This window comes from Balaenoptera musculus, chromosome 3, assembly GCF_009873245.2.
Source record: "Balaenoptera musculus isolate JJ_BM4_2016_0621 chromosome 3, mBalMus1.pri.v3, whole genome shotgun sequence".
In the NCBI taxonomy this organism is placed as follows: domain Eukaryota; kingdom Metazoa; phylum Chordata; class Mammalia; order Artiodactyla; family Balaenopteridae; genus Balaenoptera; species Balaenoptera musculus.
In genome coordinates this window covers 133,934,660-133,958,306 of record NC_045787.1, presented here as the reverse complement: position 1 = coordinate 133,958,306, position 23,647 = coordinate 133,934,660, and the positions used below count along the sequence as shown (strand labels likewise).

At 45.7% G+C, this 23,647-nt stretch overlaps 1 protein-coding gene across 1 annotated transcript in view; it reads left to right on the top strand.

Moving 5' to 3' along the window:
- Nucleotides 1-23,647, top strand: part of DOCK2 (dedicator of cytokinesis 2) — a 418,212-nt gene that overhangs the window by 329,881 nt on the left and 64,684 nt on the right. The window contains exons 30-32 of the mRNA XM_036849002.1: nt 3,045-3,123; nt 13,622-13,722; nt 13,815-13,873. Coding sequence (XP_036704897.1) covers nt 3,045-3,123; nt 13,622-13,722; nt 13,815-13,873 — 239 coding nt within the window. The remainder of the gene's footprint in view (nt 1-3,044; nt 3,124-13,621; nt 13,723-13,814; nt 13,874-23,647) is intronic.

Genomic DNA, 23,647 nt, shown 5'->3' with positions numbered 1-23,647 from the left:
GGGGAATCCGATACTAGTCTTTAAGAAGAAAATATAGATGTTTTTTCGAAGACATATTAGCAAATGACAGAATAACAAAGCCAAAGAAATCTCACCTTGTGGCAGCCTGATGGGGTGGAGGGTTTTGTGGGATTTGTATTTCCTGTCTTTACATGGTCCTGCTGGCTGCAACTTGTCCTCTGACTGTCCATTTTGCTGTCGGTACCTGCCTTTGGAAGAAGAATGAAGCAACCCAAAGGGGTCTGGGCGGCCATAGCTACCATGTTACTATTGTCACCATGTGGCAGGCGCTGTGCTCAGCACTTACCATACATTTGCCAGTACACCCTGCGGGGACCCTGTGAAAGGGGTTACATTGCTGCTGTTTCACAAAAACGGAAACTTAGGTGCCAAACACGATATTAACATGTCCCAAATCCACACAGCTGGGAAGTGGCAAAGCCAGAAATCACATCCAGTTTTGTGTGTGTGTGTGTGTACAAATCTTGTGATCCTGATAAGAGGATGCACTGCCTTCTCTGTTCAACAAATATTTATAGGTGAGGTTTTCAGAGGTGATGAAGAAGAGAGCCCAGTGCTACTGAAAATTAGTCCTTGGGCCACCTTTATCTATATGTCTTAGGTCTGTTTGCTACTTTACATTTAAACAAGGTTTTGTAACTTTCAAAGCTTTTTTATGTACATTTTCTCTTTCTGGCTTCTAACAGATGGATGTTATACAAAGTCGAATAATGAAGTGCTGATCTTTAAAAAAAAAAAACAAAAACAAAAACCAAATATTTAGTGTTTAATGAACATCTAGCCCAGCTTCCTAACAAGCAACGCCTGATGTAGCACATGCTATAGTTGCCTTTCCCACACTCGTGGCCCACCCAAAATATACCTGCAGCTTCGGTGGACATTTCCCATGCATCCTGAGAGCTTCCTACTTCTTTCATTCTCTGGGCTTTATCTGGCTACAGGAGAGCTCTCAGCCCATCTGCAGGGCAGGCCAGAAGTGCTAGGGACTTAATGTCCGTAAGAGCAACTTTCAACCAGGGAGGGGCTGGTATTAATGGGTAAATAGCCCAGGACACTTCTGATGCTCAAGTATGTTCAATACAGTCTAAACTCAGAAGTTCCCATGCAGAATTGAGTCCCAGTTATTACCCAAAGCAATAACCTGCTGATAAACACTTCCTTTTACTGGCTTCCCACGGGTAGCCAAATAGACATTTTCCCTGGACCAGCCACTCAGTAGAGAAATTATTGATTGTCCACTGTTAATCAAAAATTATAGACAGTAGTACAGGGAAGATCTGGCCCCTCCCCTTTTAGATTTTACAAACACACACACACAGTGGAGACTTGGCCACAGTTGGGCATGTAGCAGTTTGGGAGGTGACTGCAAAAATCCAGGACAGAAATGATGGTGACTTGGTTCAGGTCAGTGGCAGTGAGTGACGAGAAGTAGTTGAATTTGGATATATTTTGAAAGTAATGCTAACAGGTTTTGCTGACAGGTCAGGTGTAGGATGTGAGAGGAAGAGGAGAGTAGAGGATGCTAAGTCCCCCTACCCCTTGAGCAACTGGAAGAATGGAGTTGTTTTTAACTTAGATGGGAAGACGACAGAAAGAGGGCAGGTAATAGGAGTCAAGCTTTTGACATGTATGCTTGAAATGCCTATTAGTCATCCAAGTGAAGGTATAGAGCAGAGAGCTGGAATGCAAGCTGGAGCTCGGGGGAAAGGCCGGGGATGAAGATATAAAATTTGGGAGTCAAAGGCATGTAGATTGGAGAGTAGATGAGATCATGGAGGGAGTCTCTGATTTCAAGGAAAGTACAGTCTAGTTGGAGGAGACAGTCGTTACTGAGTCACACAAATAACTCATTCGCAGACCATGATGAAGTCTGGAAAGGCAGTTGCACTGACTGTCCTCTGGGGGCCTGAAAGATGCAGCAGACCCTGCCCTGAAACGATTAGAAGGAGGGAGCATTCTATACAAAGGAAGAATACAGCTATGAACTCAGAAAACAACCAAAGGCACAAAGTAATAGTGAGAAATGATCCTAGCAGAGAAGGTGGGGTCCAATCATGGAGAGCATTGATGGTCAAGAGAAAGAGTTTAGATTTCTCCTGTGGGCAGTGGGGAGCCACTGAGGCGGGTAATCGACAGGATTGGAACTGTTCCATAGGGCAACTCACTCTAGAGGTTGAAAGGGTGAGAGATAAGAGGCTGGAAGACCAGAGAGTAGGGAGGAAGGAGAGGAAGGGCTGGATGGGAAGACATTTAAGAAGAAACACAATTTGACAACAGGTAACAAAATGTTCAATACATGTAAGATTTGATCAGCATTACCATCTCGAGAAGAAGAGTGGAGAAGAGGTGTATATGGGAGGTACAAGGCACACATAGAAGAGTGATCGCTGAAACACTGTTTATAACAGAAAATGCTGAGAAGCAACGTAAAGGTCCATCAGTAAAAGACTGATGCAATACACTGTGATACATCTATACAATAGAATGCTCTTCAGTGATTAAAAGGGATGATATATATCTGAATTCACTGGCTTGAAAGGAACACACAATTTATTGTTGAGTAAGAGGCTGTGAAACAGAATTTATCGTTTAACCCCATTTATCAAAATGCTATCTTTATAATATCGTTTGTGTATATACGTCTAGGGAGACCTTTGAAATTATGTTTGTCAAAATGTCAGTGATGGTTTTCCCCAGATGATAGGATTGCTGGTGTGTCGTTTGTTCGTTTATTTATTTGATTTGGGAGGAGGCAATTTTTCTATCTTCCTGCATGGCATGAATTTTCTGCCACAAGCTTGTAACAGTTTAAACAAGAGACAATACAGATTTTCTAAAGGAAGTCGAACAGACAGGACAGGGCAAACATGGCCCCAGGTCTACAGTGAGAGCAGGTGTTAATGTGGGTCAATGAACCTCTTCCTTGGGTCTTTGGAACTAAAGGAACTTCAGTCTGAAGCATGGGGGAGGGGTGTCTGGGGTAGCGTGCTCAGATGGCCTGGTGACCTTCTCCCTTCTTCCAGGGTCTTCCTGAGAGCTATCAACAAGTTTGCAGAAACCATGAACCAGAAGTTCCTGGAAAACACGAACTTTGAGTTTCAGGTGAGTGTGAGGCGCCAGACTTGCCCTTGGAGTGCCCTGGCTGGGCTGCCCCAGCAATCTGGGCTAGTTGCTCCACCAGACACATCCCAGAACACTCGGAAGCTATGCCTGTGTCTCTGGGTGTTTCCACAGAGCGGTGGTGGGGAGAGGGGAGGGAGGGAAGTACTCAGCGTTTGGAACCAGGCCCTTGATTAAAGAGTCATCAACTGAGCAGCATATGCAAATGTGACCGTATGATGTATCTTGTGCTGAAGAGGAGACTTGCATTCATTCATTGTCAAAGTGGATGCCACCTTTTAAAAATGTATTACTTTTTTTTTTACTTTTTATTCACTGGAGCCTAGAAAAGCAGCCATTCTCAGATACTGAAAGATAAAGCTCACTAGTACATTTCTGTGACTTTCTGATTCCTCCAGAAATCACTTTTAGTGCTCAGACAAGACCTGGGAACTCTGTGAGATTCAGGGGCCTCAGAGCATGCCCCTGGGGCAGACAGGGCGACACATCTGCTCAGGGCCCAGGCAAGAAGAACCAACTCTTCAAAGCCTTGTGGACAAGTTCAGGTTGCTACCCTCTGGCTGGAGGTGTGAGAGAGGGGACCCTTAAAAGGGGATCCCCCCTCCAGGGAAGCCTCTGACCCCCAGGATCTCTCACAGCACAAGCTTAGAGAGTGGCCAGCAAGCTGGGGCGATGGCTTTTTCTACCTGCTCGCCTGGGGTTTCAGTTCTTGTCTGGGCTCTGGCCTCTGACCAGCCGAGGAACCTCAGGCAAGGCCTGGACTGCATCCGTGCCTCAGCTGACTCATCTGTAAAATGCTCACAACACCTCCCCTCGCTGCTTCGTAGGGTTTTTCCAGAACAGGAACGTACCAAGGCACTTGCTAGGGGAACTCACTTGTAAGGAAGGTCCCAACAGTTTCCCATCAAACACCTCCTCCTCCGAGAGGCCTCCCCTGCCTGATTCCTCTCTGAAGGTCCCCTAACAACCCCATGGCCACTGTGTGTCACCACTTAGCCTGCTCTAGTCTCTTCATAGCACTCCATGCTATCTTTCTTACTTGCCTACATGCCCGTTCTCTTTCTTTTCTCTGGTAGAAGGTAAGCTTCGGGAGTGTGAAGACCTGTACTCACAGGGAGCCTATGCTGTGTTCCTGGCTCATAGTAGGTCTCCTTGGGGAGGTGATGCCTGGGCTGAGGTCTGTGAGATCCGCTCTGCTAGACAGCACCGGCCTATAAATACTTAATAAATGTTATCTTTGAATAAGATTCTCTCCCACTACCTTGCATTTAAATCAGGCAACTGAACTATAATGATAATGATGATGAAAAGAATAGTTGCCATTTTCTGACAGCATTGTGCGTGCAGATCTCACAAGAAGCACTTTAGGCGTTATCTTTCTCAGTCCTTATTACAACTACCCTACAAGGTAGTTACCATGACTATTATTTTCTCTACTGGAGGGCTGTGGACACTAAGACTCCCAGGCGATGAGCAGATAGCCTGAAGTCACACAGCGTGTCAGTGCAGAGGTGGGACGAAAGCACAGCAGTGGCTGGCACCAGAGCCTGCAGATCACTGCAGCCACATGCTAGAGATAGAGTTGCACCACCACATTGGGTTGACTGCTTGGCAGGGTCTGCGTGAGAGTTATAAATCTTTGACACAGAAACAAAACATGTCACTTTGGCTGTTTGAATCAGGAGACGTGTTTGATCCCCTTCCAAATGTGGCCCAGGTGCCTGCAGGCTCTGGTTACGAGTACGATCAGGGGAGTTAATAAGGCCATTGCTTTTTTGGAGGGGCAGCTCGGAACAACACACCTAGGGGCCAGTGGCAAGGCAGTGTTTGGGCCATAAAACTGTTGACTGGTTTGTTCATCTCTTTCCGTGGACGTTGGTAATTATAGCCTCGGACCTGATTTCCTGACTCTGGCTCTCCTCCATGGTCTTAGGGGGGTACTTTCCAAGAGAAGCTCAGCTTTAGTCCTTCATGCCATTCTTTTAGGTTTTATCCAGTTTTCCTGAAAGAAAATCTGCATCTGAGAGTGGCCCAGAGAAGTGGGGGTTTCATACATGGAAGGTTTGAGCTCATGAGCTGTGTGGCTTTAGGCAAATTACTTCACCTCTCTGTGCCTCGGTTTCCTCAACATCAAATTATGACACTAATAGTAGCTACTTCACTGGATTGTTGAGAGGATTCAGTGAATTAATTCGTGTAAAATACCTAGAAGAATGCCAGGAACATGGTAGCTGGTTAATAAATGTTAGCTCATTATAATTACAATAATTATCATTTTGATGTGATGATGATGACGGTGGTGGTGGTCCTAAATGTGTCAGGTCTGGGAACGCATATGTCAGTCCTCAGCAAACAGGACAGTAGGGAGGCATCTTTCTGGTCACCACAACACTGCCTAGGGCTCTCACACCCACAAGATTTGTAAAACGGGAAAGTGGCCAACATTACAAAATGAAATGTCTCTTTTTCGAATGAGACTTCCACATATATTTAGTGGGAAGCACTCAAGGACAGGATCATTCTTCAAACTTATCTTTGTTCTCCTACCTTCTCCTCACTTGTGTGAGAATGGATTTGTTCTCTGTACCCTGCCTGGAACACGCCTTGTTTTCTTCTTACGGTTTCATTAATTATGCATTTAATATCAGCAGGAACAGCATCCACCACTAAGCGCAGCTGACCTTGCCAGCTGCTGCCCAGAGGAGGGACAGGTACAATGAGATTATCCCTAATATCTTTTCCAGAGCTGTGGTTTTATGATTCAAAGGGCAAAAAGCAAGAAGCTCTGTGGGTGCCATTCTGTAGGTGACAAGACCTGGGAATTAGAAAAATGATGTTTCCTGCTTGGGACTTAAAAATATTTGCATTCCCAGGCCCTATTCAAGATGCTGGGCCTTGAGATTCACATCTGTCTTCATGGTCAGGGAAGACCAAGAGAGGATTTCGAGTTTAACTCAGTGAGAATTTTTGTTTAAGAGCAATTCTCATGAGTCCAGGCTATTGCAACATGCCTTGAGAAATTCAGAAGCAAAACAGAACACTGCCCTGCCTTCAAGGATCTTGGGGTCTCAATAGCAGACTGTAAATCCATCTTCTAGCATCCAAGCTTTTGAGGAAGGTGACTAACCTTTATTAGGCATCGACTTAGGGCATTTTGATCCTTATCATAACCCTGTTAGGTTGGGATATACCCATTTTACTGGTGAAGAAACTGAGCTTCAGAGAAGTGGTTGACTTTCCTGTTAAAGGCCATCTAACTATTAAGTGGGTCTTCTGGGATTCAACCACAGGCCTGTCTGCAATACCCAAGCTCTTTTCACTCTTCTGCACTGTCTCTTAGGAACAGGGTGCCTTTCGGATCTAGGAGACAGCTCTATGTAGCTCCAGAAACAGTCTACCCTTGTTAGCTTTTGCTGGCTGTGGGACAGGGAGCTCTTCAATGACTGGCTGCAGAATTAGACTCTCCATGTTGGAAACTCTGATTGGTCCAGGAATCAGTGGTTGCGCTTCAGATGTGTTCTTTGGCTCCAAATAATTTTTTTCCATCTTAGGTGGCTGTCTGATTGCTACTAAGACTGTTCTCTCTACTTGGGAAGCTGTAAGTGTCTCTGCCTTTGGTAATTCCAGCCTTAGTCTTGAGGCATTTCTGGATCAGCTTCTGGGCACCAGACCACCTTGGGATCATTTTTAAACCTGTACTGGAGACCCTGTGAAATGAAAAGCTTCCAGAATATTCCCAGCCATTGGTGGAGGAATGAGGGCAGGCTTGTCTTTATAATGGGAAATGTAACCAGTGATGGCAAAAAACATGAGAGAGGGAGCACAGACACAGAGGGAGCACTCATTGACGCCTTGAAGAGTCCCACAGCACTACCCACAGGGAGGTCATGGCAGGACGCCTCCACCAGGCAGGAAGATGGTCACATGCTTGGGGACAGCTTCTGCGGCCCTGCCTGCTTCAGCTTGAGGACCCTAGACAACCTCTGGACTGATGTTCCCAACCTGAATCTGTAGTTGGAAACCTTTACTCCCAGAATCAATGGCATCTTCAGAATGGCCATGGCAACTGGGCCTTTGCACCACAGAGGTGGGTATGCTGACTGCATTTCAGCAACCCGGGGTGTTGGGTCCTTTTTCTTAAAAATAAGAATTTGGGGTAAATAATAATTCAAGGCCATTGAGAAAGAAACTTATAGGATCAGACATTCTTGATGTCTCTGCTGTAAAGATATCTGATGAACCAGTGGAAAACTCGACCAACGACAAAGGCTAACAAGAACCAAGAAAGAAGAAGAAGAGCAATTTTAGCAGAAGAGCAGAGTGGTTAAAGAATGCAAGTTCTGGAGACAGATACACTTGGATTCAAATGCCAGCTTCATCATTTTGTAACTGTGTGACCTTGGGCAAGTTATTCAACCTCTCTGGGCCTCAGTTCCCTGTTCTCTAAAATGGGGAGAATCATAATACCAATAGCATAGTTTCTGGGGAGGATTTAACAAGAACACATGTGGCATGCTGGGCTCATTAATGAACTCATTCAACAAATATTTCCTGAGTACATGTTGGGTTAGACATGATCCTAGCCACTGGATATACAACAGGGAATAAAAAAATGAGGCTCTTGCTTGCATGATGCTTACATTCAGTAGAGGAGACAGAAAATAAATTAGTTCTGCTTAAAATATGTCATGAATCCTGTGAACAGGGTGTAATGAGGGCAAATAATGGATGGATCTACTTTAGTCCAGGCGGGCTGGGAAGGCTTCCCCTGGAAGTGAGTTTTGAACTGAGATCAAAAGGCTGAGTAGGGGGGCGCCCCTGGTGGCGCAGTGGTTGAGAATCTGCCTGCCAATGCAGGGGACACAGGTTCGAGCCCTGGTCTGGGAAGATCCCACATGCCGCGGAGCAACTAGGCCCGTGAGCCACAATTACTGAGCCTGGGCGTCTGGAGCCTGTGCTCCGCAACAGGAGAGGCTGCGATAATGAGAGGCCCGCGCACCGCGATGAAGAGTGGCCCCCACTTGCCGCAACTAGAGAAAGCCCTCGCACAGAGACGAAGACGCAACACAGCCATAAATAAATACAATAAATAAATTTTTTTAAAAAAAGGCTGGGGCGCCCCTGGTGGTGCAGTGGTTGAGAGTCCGCCTGCCAATGCAGGGGACACGGGTTCGAGCCCTGGTCTGGGAAGATCCCACATGCCGCGGAGCAGCTGGGCCCGTGAGCCACAACTACTGAGCCTCCGCGTCTGGAGCCTGTGCCCCGCAACGGGAGGGGCCGCGATAGTGAGAGGCCCGCGCACCGCGATGAAGAGCGGCCCCCACACCGCGATGAAGAGTGGCCCCCACTTGCCGCAACTAGAGAAAGCCCTCGCACGAACTGAAGACCCAGCACAGCCAAAAATAAATAAATAAATAAATAAAAAATAAAAGTAGCTATAAAAAAATTAAAAAAAAAAAAAGTCTGAGTAGGAGTTTACTAGGTAGCAATTTCCTCATTTTGTCCTTATAAGTACCCCCTTTAGATACTATCTAAAGTCTCAGAGAGGCAGGGTAACTTGCCCATGACAATGGAGCTTGTAATTGGATTGGAATTCTGGAAGGTAACCTGACAGTATCTATGAAAACAAACAACAAAGACAACACAAACAATAACGATATCTGCATAGACCCTGTGCCTTAGCAGTTCCACGTCTAGGAATGTATACTACATAACAGTTTCTCATGCATAAAGATATATAAACAAGAATGTTGATTACAGCACCAGTGCTAAAGAAGAAAAAAGTTGAAATCAAGCTAAATGTCTATAAATAGGAAATTGGTTACAATTAAAGTACATTCTTAGAGCAGAAGACCATGCAGCAATAAAAGAGAATGAAGCAGATCTGTATATGCTAATGTGGAAACATCTGCAAGAAATATTGATGAGAGAAAAAAGCAAAGTATAGCAGACTATTAAGAAAAGATGTCTATATATATGTTTGTTTATACACAAAAATTTTTGGAAGGATATCCAGGAAATTGTTAGCAACATTTTCTTCTGAGGAATTAGACTAGGGTCCAAGGTAGGATGGAAAATAACTTTTTATTATTTAATCTTTTCAGTCATTTAATTTTTTTTACTGTGTGCATATTACATTTATAATTTTTTGAGAGTTAATTAAAAATAGCTGAATTCTAATTACACCCACTAGCGGTATGACTGGGTGGGTGGTTAATTTATCTGGATCTCACTGTTTACATCTGTGAAGTAATAGATTTGGACCAGATGACCCTGAAATTTATTCCAGCTTTAACTTTCTATTGTCCTACGATTTCAAAATATGAAATTCCCAATCAGAAATCACCTTACTTCTTCCCCAGGGAAAAGGAACCCGTGTGTTTTGCCAAAGATTCTGTGGCTTCTCTGAGCCATCCAGGCTGGGCTCTTAATAAAATGCCACCGGGCAGCTTGGGCCAGGGAGGAAAGAAAAATCTGGGATCTTTGGAAACAACTGGAGAATCTCTCTAACAAAATGATGATCGATAAATAAATATTTTCTGGAGCACAGCTGTATTCGAGCCATCGTACTGAATTTAGCATTAGGGATACAAATAAGTAGAAGCCAGAACCCTTGGTACTGGTGGAACTTACAATCGGAAAAGACAGGGCTTACAAATGCTCTACGACCAGCACTTATAACAATCCTTTATGGTAGTTACCATTATTTTTTCCATTTTACAAGTAAGAAAAATGAGGCTCAGAAAGGTCAAGTAACTAGCCAAAGACAGCTCAGCTAGTAAGAGAGAGACTGGTATCCATTCCCTAGTCTGTGAGACACTGATGCATGTGCTCTTAACCGCTGGATGATCCTGTCATGGGAAGTGAGCGGAGCACAAGGTCAGGTGCGGAACGATGGACCCACGTCTGTGGTTGCACCTACTAAGTGCTCCTGAAATCCGGAAGGGCTGAGCAGACCTGATGTGCTCTGCCTTCTGGGAAGGCCTCATGAAGGAAGCGGATCTCGAGCTGGGCTTTAATGAAAGGATGGAAGTTAGATGCTGCAGGTGTGAGAGCCACTGTGAGCAAAGCCACGGAGGCCAAGATGCTTGTGTTCTATCTGTGAGTCTGAGCAGATCAGCCCCTCCCCCTCCCCTGGAAGAGGCAGTTTGCTGAGGGAGAAAACACTGGAAATTGCCTGAAAAGCCAGGTTAGTTCATTTGGTTCTGATTCTTCAGGAGCAAGAATCAAGGAAGGTGCAGGCAAGAAGTATCATGAGTGCCCAGCCGTGTCTAGTTGTGGCCACTGCTCAGCTCTCAGGCACTGGACAGAGCCACTGACCATGACGGCCTTCCCTCAGTTCCAAGGTTGGACCCACAGAGCCTCATGGGCAGAACTGGACAGGGGCTGTGGGTGAGATACTTAGGGGCACCATTTCTGATCCACTAAGAAGAAGAAGCACTGGATCTGTGGTCTCATGGTCCACGAAGATCTTCAAGGAGAGAAGTCAAAAGAAAATCAGGTGCACTCCTAAGTATATACCCAAGAGAACTGAAAATATACATCCACACAAAAACTCGTATGTAGATGTTCATAGCAGCATTATCCATAATAGCCAAAAGGTGGAAACAAACCAAATGTCCATCATGGATAAACAAAATGTGGTATATCCATATATATTTATACCCAGAATAGTATTCAGCAACAAACAGAAATGAAGTACTGACACCTGTGACAACGTGGATGAACCTTAAAAACGTCATGCTTAGTGAAAGGAGCCAGACACTAAAGAAAGGTCACGTATTTTCTGATTCCATTTCTATGAAATGTCAAATCCACAGAGACAGAAGTAGCTTTGTGGTTGCCAGGGGCTGAGGAGGAAGGAAGAATGGAAGTGACTGCTAATGGGTGGACGGTTTCTTTTTGGGGCAATGAAAATGTTCTAAAATTAGGTAGTAGTGAAAATTGTAGTACCTTGTGAGTATACTCAAACCCACTGAATGATATACTTTAAAAAATTAATGTTATGGTATGTGAATTATATCTCAACTTTAAAAAAGAAAATCAGGAATGTGTGACAGAAAACATTTTTGAAGGACCAAGTCAGGTAGAATAGAGGCTAGCAAGAAGCTTAATTAGATTTGACAGTGTCTAGGTATTCTCAAACATGGTTGGGCGAGGGGGATTTCTGGAATTACTCTCAAAAGCGATACCAATTCATCTTACTTTGTCACATACCTATTTCCTGTTGTATCCTGATTATTCTTATGAAATCCCCTAAATTCAGGAATTTCTCACCCTAAAAATAACCCATTCCATGTCCTATGACCAGGTTTTCCCATTCCTTGGCTTGTGGTTTCATATCCTGGTCTTAAACAGGAGGAGGTGTGAGCTCTGGGCTTACGCAGACCAAAACAGTACATTTTCAGAACGTGCAAGTCATGGGGACGCCAGGAGGAAGGACAGTCAGAGTGGCTGAGAGACGCCCTGACCTTTATTGTGTTTGGATAAGCGAGGTTACTACGGAAACAGAAGAGCCTGAGATCTGATTCTCAGGGTGATGGGCAGTCTTTGGAGGACTTTGAGGAAGGGAGTGATACGATCTGATCCTTCCGGGTTCTGTGTGCAGAGTTGACTTTACGGGGGCCACAAGCCAGGAGGTCACTTCACTGCACCCCTGGAGAGACTTGGTCTTTTTGGACTCTGGGAGATAAAGTTTCAAGTAAAAGAAGGAAAGCTCATTTCCTCAACAGAGTACGAGCTGCACAAGGGCAGGGACTGCTGTCTGTGTAACCATTGCCCTATCCCCACATGATGACAATGCCTGGCCCATTGAAGATGTTCAATAAATACGTGTTAATGCATCCTCAGCTAAAGACTGATCACGGCGTGTAGAAAGAGACTTGAACGTCAATCAGTAGGCCTGGGTTTAAATCCCAGCTCTGCTGTATGTTTAACAAGCTGTGTGACCTTAGGCAAAATACTTAAGCCCTCTAAGCCTCGGTCTCCTCAACTGTAAAATGGGCCTAATAATGGCTACCAAGTTTTGAGAGATGAAAGGAGGGATGTGTGGGAAAGTGCCTGGCCCATGGTAAAATGAAGGGCTTGTTTTGCTCCTTTTTGAAACTGGAACCACAAGCCCATATGAAAATAATACTCTGGGCAGCAATAAGGGCTTTATCAAGGGTAGAGCTGCCTTTCACTTAGTCTTGGCCATCTGAAACTTCCGATGAACATCTTTGAGTGAAGGATGAAGGTCTCATTGGCAGGTGATTTCCCCAGCTGGTGTTAACCCTCCCCTTGCTAGTCAATGTTTAGAGGAGGCTGGAAGTGTGTGGGCTTTGTCCAGCAAAGCTGCCCCCCCACCTGCTCCTTGCAGGGCCATGGCATCTTGTAATAATTGCCCCTGAGCACCGAAGGCATCAGGTTGTACTATTTGCTTTGGTACCAAAGGAGTCACTAGAATAATGAAAAGAATAATAGGGCAAACCAGTGCTTTGGAGCTCTTACTGAGATTCATGCCCTTTAAACACATCATCTTTACCATAGCCCTCTGCATTGGATACACAGGTACCTCTTCTGCAGATGGGTTTACTGAGGCTCAACAGTACCTTGGTTTGGGTCTCCATCTCTCGGTTCTGTAGCCTGTGTCAATATCACCGTCACTGCTGCTAATCTTTGGAGCCCTTGCTCTGCGCTGCACACTTTACCTGATCTATTTCACCATGAGTAGGTGGAGTGGCTTCTAGTATTAGTCTCTCCATTTAGCACCAAGAGATCATGTAAATGTTATAGTTATGACAAGCTTACCTGTAAACTTGGCCCTCAGTGGTTCTTGAACTCAAATTAGCATTACAGTCACCCAGAGTACTTGTGAACACACAGATTTCTGGGGTCTGATTCAGTAGGTCAAGGGTGGGTCCAGAGAACTTGCATTTCTAATGAGTTCCCAGATGATGCTGATACTGCTGGCCAGAGCCACACTTCAAAACCATTGAACTAAAGAGAAGGAAAAGGCAAAATATTCTAAGATGGAATAGGTTGCAGGCTGGTCCTCTGAGCTGTCGGGTGAATTAGGGAGGACTTCCAGAGAGGCTGAGAGTCTCTGAAATACTTAATCCCTCATCACCCTCTAATTCTAGGGCAGAGAACCAGCTCACCAGGGCACCCAGCTGGGGCGACTTATTTGTCTTTCAAAAAAACAAAACGAAGCAAAACAACAACAATAAAAAAGCAGCCCTAAAAATCTTCCTCCTTGCCCAAATCCTGTTGTCAGAGAGACGATGTGGTCGGCACCTAGAGAAATCCATCAATTATCCTCGCTTTGGCCGGGATGTTAATTTCAGAGTCAGTGCCAGTTAGAAAATTGCAGCACGCAGAATTAAACTGGTTCTGTCTCTGTCTTCTGCCATCTTCATAAATTATTCACATTACCCAGCGTTTAATATGCTTTCCCACTTCAGACCCTCTCCATGACTGTTCTCCACTCTTTCATTTACAGCTGTGGAACAACTATTTTCATCTGGCAGTGGCTTTTATCACTCAGGATTCTCTGCAGCTGGAGCAGTTCTCACACGCCAAATACAACAAAATCCTGAATAAGTAGGTTGCATTTGGATCTCTTGAAAGGGGGGTAGGGGTTCATGAGAATCTCTGAGATGGTGACTGAAGCAGACATTTTTTGTTCCTCCTAGGTACGGGGACATGAGACGGCTAATTGGCTTCTCCATCCGTGATATGTGGTACAAACTTGGTGAGTAGGCACACGCATCCAGACAGACACCATCAGCACAGGCCAGGCTCCTTCTTGAAGACCATCCGTTAGAGGGCCATGGGGGCTTCAGCAGTGGGAGCTTGAAATAATAGTTTATCACTGTATGCACCCCGGGTCCTTAATAAGTGCCTGATGAGAGAGGGTGCCCATCCCCCAAATCCCACCCCCCCCACCAAAACAGCTGTGGGTCTGCTTCTCCTTGATGCCCCTGAGGGGTTAAGAAGTCAAACTGGAATTTACAAGAAGGACAAAGAGCACGACTGCTGTGGGAATGCACGTCCTCACACGTCACACATGTGCTTTCTGCTTACTGGTGGGCGTTCTGCATCCTGCTTCCCGTGTGATGTAGTGATCCACAAAAGACTCTCCGACCGCATGGGGGAGAATTGTTTCCATGGAAGACGAAGGTCTTTTGCGGTATGTTTGAGCTGAAACGTGACCCCAGAAGGTGTCCCTGCTTCAGTGAGCTGCAGGAATCCTGTGTGAGCTGAGTGGCATCCGTGGGAGGAAAGAAGGGGAGATGGAGTCAGCCAGGCATTTAGGGAGGGTCTGAGTCAGACCAGGGCTAAGGAGATCTTTATTTAATCTTCACATCACCTCCTGCAAGATGGAAACATTACCTGCTCCTTTTACTGATCAGGAAACCCAGAGAGGGAAGCAATTTGCTTGAGATGAAACAGTGGCAAATCCCAGAGCTTGGTTTTGATTCCACGAGCCTGGGGGCCACATACCTTGCCCAAGGCCTGAATCCTGCTCCATAAATAGGTGCGGAAAGGATGAATGGGTAGATGGATGGATGAATAAATAGTAACAAGTAATGAGCCATTTTCACCTCCGATTCTTGTGCACCCTCCTTGACTCTCTGCTGCCGAATTGCTCTGCCCTGGGCCTGGATGTGGGCCCTCTTCAGTCGAGCACTTGCAATGCTGTGCCCATCTCTTAGATTCAACCTATATCACCTCCCCTGACTTTGCTTCTTGCCTCCCCAGACATCTTAGTGTCTTTCAGTTCCCATCTGATTTCCTGGACAGCCGTTCCTTGCCCTTTCCAGCAAGGCCCACTCGTTGTGGGGAAAGCACAGTGGATATCAGCCTGGGTTTTGTGTTTGCTGGCAGCAACTCAACTCAGGCCAAGAGCACACACTGGTAACAGGAGGGTTGTGGACTGGCTCACAAAATCAAAGGGAGAGCTGGGCAGCCAGGCCCAGAACGGACTCCACACCCCTGCCTGGGGCCTTGCCCCGTCATTTACATGCGATGAGGCCCAAAGCCAGGGGACTGAGTGACACTGGGCCTAACCTGGGGAAACAGCATCTCCTCCCAGCGTGCTTATGAGGATCATAAGGGCAAATACTGGGAGAGTGAAGCCGTGGAGGCCACACCCATGTCAGAGTTTTTATCATTATTTTCACCCTTGCGCCATCAGGAGGGAGCCTAATTTTCCTGTTCTGGCTCAGTAGTCATCAAAGCCAGGCCTGTGTCACTAAGGCCTGAAGGGCAGGGCCCGGGCAGCACCCAGGCAGGTAATGTAAAAGAGTGAAGGGGCCGAGGTATGTTAAACCCACAGAAATCCGTAAAGCAGGGGACCGTCCGCATTTGGGGCTGGATGATTCTTTGTTGTGGCGGCTGCCCTACATTCTGTACGATATTTAGTAGCATCCCTGACCTCTAGCCACCAGACGCCTACCCACCAGATCCTCCTTAGCTGCGATAACCAAAAACAGTCTCTAGACATTGCCAAATGTCGTCTGTGTGTGTGTGTGTGTGTGTGCGTGCGTGTGTGTATACAGAATTACCCCCATTTGTAAGCCACTATCATAAATAAACAGCATCTCTGCCCTGTCTTTCTAGAACAGCATACCTTTCTCAGTCTATCTTTTGTTTTTCCACTTTGGATAATGACAGGGCTGTAAGAAATATTTTATGTTTCATTCACCATTACCCTGCAATAGGAAAAAACAAAAAAGCATAGTGCAAGTGAAGGCCTACCTGGTGGCTAGCATCTGGACTCCGGGGTCAGACTTATAGGAAGGAGTAGGTGGGCCTGCTGCAGAAAGAAGCAGATGTGCCCCAGCTAAAAGGGACAGTTGCTGTCCTGCTCTGGTTGACTGCCATCCTTTTAGAATGCAAGGCCGACCTTGTCACATCTTCCGTTTTTTCAAAAGAAGCCAGGAAACATAATTTTTAAATGCATTTTCCAATTTATGAATATTGGTGATAACTAATTGAAAGTTTTTAAAACGTTGAATGTGTGCAGTGAAACATGGGGCCCAGATTCGGTTTGCATATGAGTTTGCATTCTTTGCTTTACAACAGCAAAGAGGAGGTAAAGCCGTGGTGGGCTTCCTTTCCCAGATCTACATATCAAGCTTTGCCAGAATTGTAAAACAGGGATCTGTGCTTTGTTTGTTTCTAGTTCTTCCACACAGCCTGCTCTTTTCTGAATGTCCTTCATTGCCGTTGTTTTGCACACAGAAGATTTTATTTAGATATAGATTATGTTTTGGCAGGCATTCCTGTGTTCCCAATTATGCTGATGAATGAAAAGATGTTACCAAATATTCCACCTGCTTAGAATCACAGAACATCAGAACTGGAAGGGTCCTTTAGAGATCATATTGTCCATCATTTTTCAAACGTTTATTTTTAGCTGAGGACCAATAAAAAAATATCCTGCTCAACACAGAAATTGGATGAAAGCCAAGCTATTCTAATTGAAGTCGAGTGGGGAGCCCATTATAATGGGCCTCTCCTGAGCTCCCATGTAGACCCCTGTGGATTTTCTGGGGAGAAATCCTGAAGTACTTCAGAGAATAGTTTGAAGCTACAGGTCTGGTCCAACCCACCATTTTACCAATGAGGAAACTGAGGCACAGAGAGGCAAAGAGGTGTGTACAAGATCCTGGAGTGGATTAGAGTTAGATTCAGGACAAGTACTCTGGCACGAGTGTTTGTCCAGAAGCATCACGAGCTCCTTGATGTATTCAAGTACCTGTAGGATGAATTAATGTTGTTAGGGTTTGGGGGTTGCAAGAAAGAGATGCTGACTGTGGCTGCCTTAATCAGGGAAGGTACTTATCGGAAGGGGAAGGGGGAAATGGGCTACGAAGGGTAGGGCCAGAGACACTCAAGGATCCACGGCAGGTGGTGTGACATTGCCTTCAGGATGTTCCATCCCAACATCACTCTGCTAAAGGTCCAGTCTCCAGGGGACACCATTCTATTGGCCTTCCTTGGATGACCTCTCCATCAGTGCCCCCACCAAGCCTACATCCATCAAGGGAGGCAGAATTTCCCAAAGTAAAATGTTCATGGAGTTATGAGAGGTCAAACAAAGGCACAGATGTCCACAGCAGAAAACAAAAAGTAAAGGATGCTGCTGGCAAGGATGGCGGAGGCTCCAGGGAAGAGGAAGGTATATCAGCCTGAAGGGGTTTTCCTGCTGCCCGTTGGTTACATGGCTGCCTTCTCTTTGCCTGTCACCTTCAGGGATAAGGGGAGGCAGAGTGAATGGATGGTTCCCCATCCCCACCCTACTCTGCGTTCTGCCAGATGATGTCATTAGCACACTTTCTCTAACATGCTAATGAGGTTAATCTGCTAATCCAAACCAGGAGTAAGCACTGTATACATGAGTGCCCAATGTAGTGAGAACACTGCCTTGGGTAATGATGGGTTTTAAAGTGCAATTCGTGGAATATCCAAGACAGAGTGAAACTTAGAAGCTATCTGTGGCAGACGAGGCTGAGTGCCCACACAATAGCCATTCCATCCTTCTTCCTGGCTAACTGATCCCTGATTTTTTTTTTCATGATCACAATTTGCTCAGTTAACAATGACTTGTAGCAGGTGATGGCCACGTGACCCCGCTCTAGCCAATGAGAATCAGAAGAAATAAACTTCCTGGGGCTTCAGGAAAACATTTTTTCCCAATTAAAGTAAAATCAAGGGGGACAAATTCAATGAGCACAACACATTTTTGCCCATAGTCTTTCCCCCTCTTCCTTTCTGGGAAACAGTAAGATGCCTGGAGGTGTGGTAGCCACCTTGAAGCCATGAAGACAAGAGTCACACCCTAAGGATGGAGGAGCATCTCTGGACTGACCATCTTTGGCTTCTTGTTAAGGAAGAAAACTAAAGCAGAACTTACTCAGTTTAGCCATGGTGATTTCTGCTACATCCCTATCTGATACATCATCTAATTCAATGCCTTGATTTTACAGGTGAGGTCACTGAGGCCCAGAGAGGCACAAGGACATCCCCAAGGTCAACAACAAATCAGTGACTCAGCTGAGGCAAAAGAGCCAGACTCTTGACCTGAAGTCCAATGTTCTTACTAATAATTTGTTTCAGAATATGCAAATTATTTTCAAAGAGTATGAAATAGCCAACTACGTTTTGCAAAGACTGCTGATAATGAGTAAATCATAATGCATGTTAAGTTTTAAAATTTTGTTTTAATGCCCAGTGCAATCAGGACATCATCACTATGATCATCAGTATCATCATCTTTTTCTCATCAGGAGAGATTTGAGCAACCCTGTGATTATAAGATAGCTAATTGCAAAGATAATCTCAGGCTGGAAGATTATTCAGGGACAAGTCTAGACATCTGTGTGTGTGTGTGTGCGTGCTTTTGTGAGAGAGGGTACATGCAGGGAGGTCTTTATGGAGAGAAGGACCATATGTTGGTACTAGGACCCAGCCACTAAAGGGTTAATGCCATTTGTGTCTTTGAATACTGGGATGATGCCAAATATAATGTACTTTTCCTGATAATGTAGCATCATAACATTTGATTTCTGCTTAGAGTGAAGCAATGCACGTTTTGCCAAAATGACTTTGTACTTAACCATCCCACATTCACTTGGGTTAATGCCGGTCTGCTGTGTTAACAGTCTTCATGGGAAAGAAAGACAAATTCCAGCGGCTGGCATCATGGCCTCACATGTGGGGAGGTCACTACCGGCAGAGCTGTGAGAGCAACTGCGCCATTACTTTTTAAGCATCTATGGGGTGCCCAGCTTGGTGCTAAGCTCCAGGGAAGGATGGGGGAGTTGGGAAAGTATAAGGCACGGTCCCTGCCCTGCCTGGAAGAGCCTACCATCCACCTCTGAGAGTAGAACAAACTAAGAGTTTAAAGAACAAAGTAAGAGCATGTTCTTTAATGTGAAATGTGTGGTGGAGACTCAGGAGTTCAGGCAAACAGGAGGATGGCTCTTTTGGGTAAATGGCTCTTGAATTAGACCCCAGGGTGGTCAGAACTGAAACAGAGGGGAACGGGGGAAGGGCAGCTATTCCAGGAGAGCAACCAGACTAAGCAAGCATGGCTTCTTAGAGTTGGGGAGAAGCTTCTGGGAAGAAATAGGAAATGGGATTAGAAAGGCATCCATCCATCCACCCATTCATTGATTCATTTAACAACAAATATTGAGCACTGTGATAGGCAGAATAATAGCTCCCCAAAGATGTCCAAGTCCTAACCCCCAGAACCTGTGTATAAATTACCTTACATGGCAAAGTAGACTTTTTAGGTGTAATTAAGGATCTTGAAGATGGTAAGAGTATCCTGGACTATCCACGTGGACCCAATGCAATTACAGTGTCCTTGTAAGTGAAGACAGGAGGCAGGGGAGTCGGGGAAAGATTAGAAAAAGCAACACCGTTGGCTTGAAGATGGAGGAAGGGGCCATGAGCCAAGGAATGTGGGCGACCTCTAGAAGCTGGAGAAGGGAAGGAAACAATTTCCTCCTTAGACCCTCCAGAAAGAACTCAGCCCCGCTCACACTTGACTTTAGCCCAGCGAAACCCATTTCAGACTTCTGACCTCCAGAAGCATAAGATTAATCTGTGCTGCATTAAGCCACTGTCTGTGGTGATTTATAATAGCAGCAACAGGAAATGAAGACAAGTACCCTGTAAGTGCCAGGCACTATGCCTGTAGCTGAGGCTACAACTGAAAACAGTTGTAGTTAGAGACATAGCCCCCAACCTCATGGACTTTGCACTGAATAGTAACAAACTAATTGCAGAGCTATATAATTATGGTTGCAAGGGGACATAGCTGTAGAGCAGAAGCTGGGGGCACCCAGAGAGTGTGTAAAGAACTCCTGCCTAGTGAGTGAGCTGAAGGTGGCCTTGATGAGGAACGGGGGGAGCCCTGAGCTCCAAAGCAGTGCTGTCCTGAGGAAGTAACATGTGAGCCACCTGTCTAAATTTAAATTCTCTAGTGTCCAAATTTTTTTTAAAAAAGTATTTAAAAAGCAGTGAAATTCATGTTAACAATATGTTTTATTTAACCCCATATTCCAAAGTGTTATCATTTCAACATGTAACCAGTGTAAAACATTACTGAGATATATTACCTCTTCTTGGTTTGTTTTTCAGAACTCTTTCTTTGAAATCTAGTGGGTTTTTTTTTTACACTTACAGCACATCTCAGCTCAGAGTAGCCTTATTTCAAGTGCTCAAAGACACATGTAGCCAAGTAGCTTCCATACTGGATAGAGAACGAGTAAGATTTACTTGTGGAGGCGGTGGTGATAGGATTCAGGGTGGTGATGGGGTCAGGGAGAGGGAGGGAAGAGCATGGTGGGCAGAAGGGGGCAGTGTGCAGGCCTGAGGAGGGGGAAGCAGGGCAAACCGGAGGAACAGGAGGCAGGCCAGTGGAGGGAGGCTGGGGTATAGAGACGGAGCATCGGGCCAAATGGGCCTGCAGAGCAATGGGACCCATGGAAGGACTGTAAGCTGTGGTCCAACATAATCAGACTGGGGCTTTTCAAACATCTTTTTTTTTTAAAATAAATTTATTTATTTTTATTTTTAAATTTTTGGCTGCGTTGGGTCTTTTTTGCTGCGCGCGGGCTTTCTCTAGTTGTGGCGAGCGGGGGCTACTCTTCGTTGTGGTGTGTGGGCTTCTCATTGTGGTGGCTTCTCTTGTGGTGGAACATGGGCTCTAGGTGCACGGGCTTCAGAAGTTACAGCACGCGGGCTCAGTAGTTGTGGCTTGAAGGCTCTAGAGCGCAGGCTCAGTAGTTGTGGCGCACGGGCTTAGTTGCTCCGCAGCATGTGGTATCTTCCTGGACCAGGGCTCGAACCTGTATACCCTGCATTGGCAGGCAGATTCTTAACCACTGAGCCACCAGGGAAGTCCCTTCAAACATCTTTGAGAACAGATAAGAACATGTTTCGATAGGATAGAGAAGGGTTTAGAGGGTGGTGAATGTCAGCCATGGGAGATAAGATCCGTCTAATCGGACCTTCTTCCCATGCCAGCCCTTTACTCTAGAGGTGAACGAACAAACTGACTGGACTGAGAAGTTCCACGAAAAGCCCCAGGGGGCTCCATGAGGTCGGACCCGGTCTCCTCACGTTGCTTTTTCCAGAACCCACCCTCGGCTGAGCTTGTACTGCTCTGCAGTGTCGTCATCATAATCAGCATCAGCACTTCCTGAGCCTTTCTAATGAGCCAGACCCTGTACAAAGCCCTTTAAGCTTCTCAACAATTCTTCCAGGCAGGGATTATGATTATTATCTCCATTTAACAGATGAGATAACAGAGGCTCAGGGACATTAAGTGACAGGCACAAAGCCGCACGGCCTGGAGTGGCAGTGGGGGGGACTTGACCCAGGTTATCAGGCTCAGAGATTCTACAGGGCCTGGAGGGAAGCCGGGGCTGGGCATGTTCTGGGTAACAAGGAGGGAAACAGCTGCCTGTCTTAGAGCAGTGCCGGGAGGGAGATTTTCCAAGCCTGAGAAGGAGGAGCAGAGATCTGTGTTCTTTCTTCCTCTTTTGAAGTGAATGAGTGGTCTTTTCTGATCAGCCCGGCTTTATTTCAGAGTCCCCAGGAGGCTTGCGGGACGCTGAAATCCAGGGGGTGGTAACTTGCCCTCATCCCGTTCATTTCAGGGTCTGTGCCAGCCCTCACAGGGCCTCACGCTCTCAGCTCGAGTGCCCCTGGTGCCCTGTCAGCCCCCTGAGGTCAGCGACTTGCCCACCTTCATTCTCAGCCTGGTTCACAGGATTGTCTCCTTCCTTCCTCCTTCCCTACGCTCCTCCCTTCCTTCTTCCTTTTTTCTTTCTTCGTTTCTTTTTTGCCAGGTCGCCTTCTTAGTGCCCTCAGACCCTTGGCCTGCAATCTCACGGTCTCCTCCTGAGAGGTGTGATAGACAAGGCCATTGCACAGACTGGAAACTGAGGCCGGAGAGCACAGGGGACTGCTTTTCCACCCGCACACCTAAGCTCTTCCCTGTGCTCTCATTACCACCGGATCCTTTCCGGAGGCACGTGTAACTGGGCATTTGGATTTATCCTGCAGGCTTATCGGCACTTTGTATCTGTTCCCAGGGAGAGTCAGCCTCCATTATGTGAAAAAGACCCTCTCACCCATTCCCTTCCTTGCCTTTTATTGAAAACAGCAGCAGACGTGTCTCTCGAATGAGGAAATTTTTTTTTTTTTTTCCCAAATGAGTTTGCATTCACTTAGCCACAAATATGTTCTCTGTGTTTGTGTGCATGTGTGGGCATCTGTGATTATAAAGGTACACATTCAGGTTACCTGAACACAAAATCCAGTGTGCCAAAATTCCATTTTTGATGTAAATGAATAAAATTTCTTTCTGGAGCATTGTAAGTGCCGTTGAAATCACACTGCATTTAGAGAGCAGCATCTCTTTCTCTCCTCTTTCCCTATTCTTCCAAACATCTCTTCCACTGAATGCAGGTCAAAAGTGTCTAAGAAATCCCTGGTCTGTGGCATGTCCGCTCTTTATTTTAAACCATCTTAAATATATCCTTATCAGACCCAATGCCCTCCAGTATTCTAAAGGCCTTTGTTGTATAAGCAATTTCTCTCATTCCATGGTGGCTTATCTGACAGTTTCTCATTTACCTTCTACTTATTATTGCAGTCGACTTTGAATTTTAAAACCCCACTGAGGGTTTAAAGGATCTTGAAGGACAAAATCAGAAACCTAGATTAGCAGTTACTATAAACCTGCAAGAAAGCTAGTTTTTTTTTTCCTTTTTTTCTGTTTGGACCAATGTGAAGTATAATCCAAATACATCATATAATGAAGCTGATATCCTGGTAAAGTGTCTTTATATTTCACTCAACTCTCTGCCTGCCTTCATCATTTCATTCTCACTAGCCGAAGATATTCCTAGGATGATGCCTTTTTTATCTGAATTCTGGGGAAATACTCACTCCAACATTAAGCCTCATTTAGGCTGAATTAAAATTCATTTTCTTGCTGCCTTCCCTCTTGGCTCCTTTTCTCAGCTTTATTCGAAAGCAGCAGCGCCAGGCTATACGCCATACCGCCTGAGTTTCTGCACCCCAGGAGCTCTCTCCCCCTGGCGGAGACCACCAGTGTGCATCCTGACAATGGGGAAAACCAGGATGGGCTTCTTAGGTTCTGAAACTCAGGAAAAGAAAGAGGCAGCTGCTGATGAAACACCTGGGTGTCAGCTCAGTGACAGGGTTGCTGGGATAGCCTTGCCCATGCTCCCTAGGAAATCCCCGCAATTCTTAAGTGCCCCTCTCTTTTCCCCTCCTCTGCCACATCTGATGTGTGTATTCTGAGGAGTCTGATCCATTCTGCTCAACAAGGCTGCCCTTCATGGTTCGTTTTGGCCAAACATTACAGCAGCAATAGCTAACACTATATGAAGTGTGCCACGTGCCAAGCACCGTCCAGGGTGCTTGATAAATAATAATTCATTTATTCTTTACAACAACCCTATGAAATAAA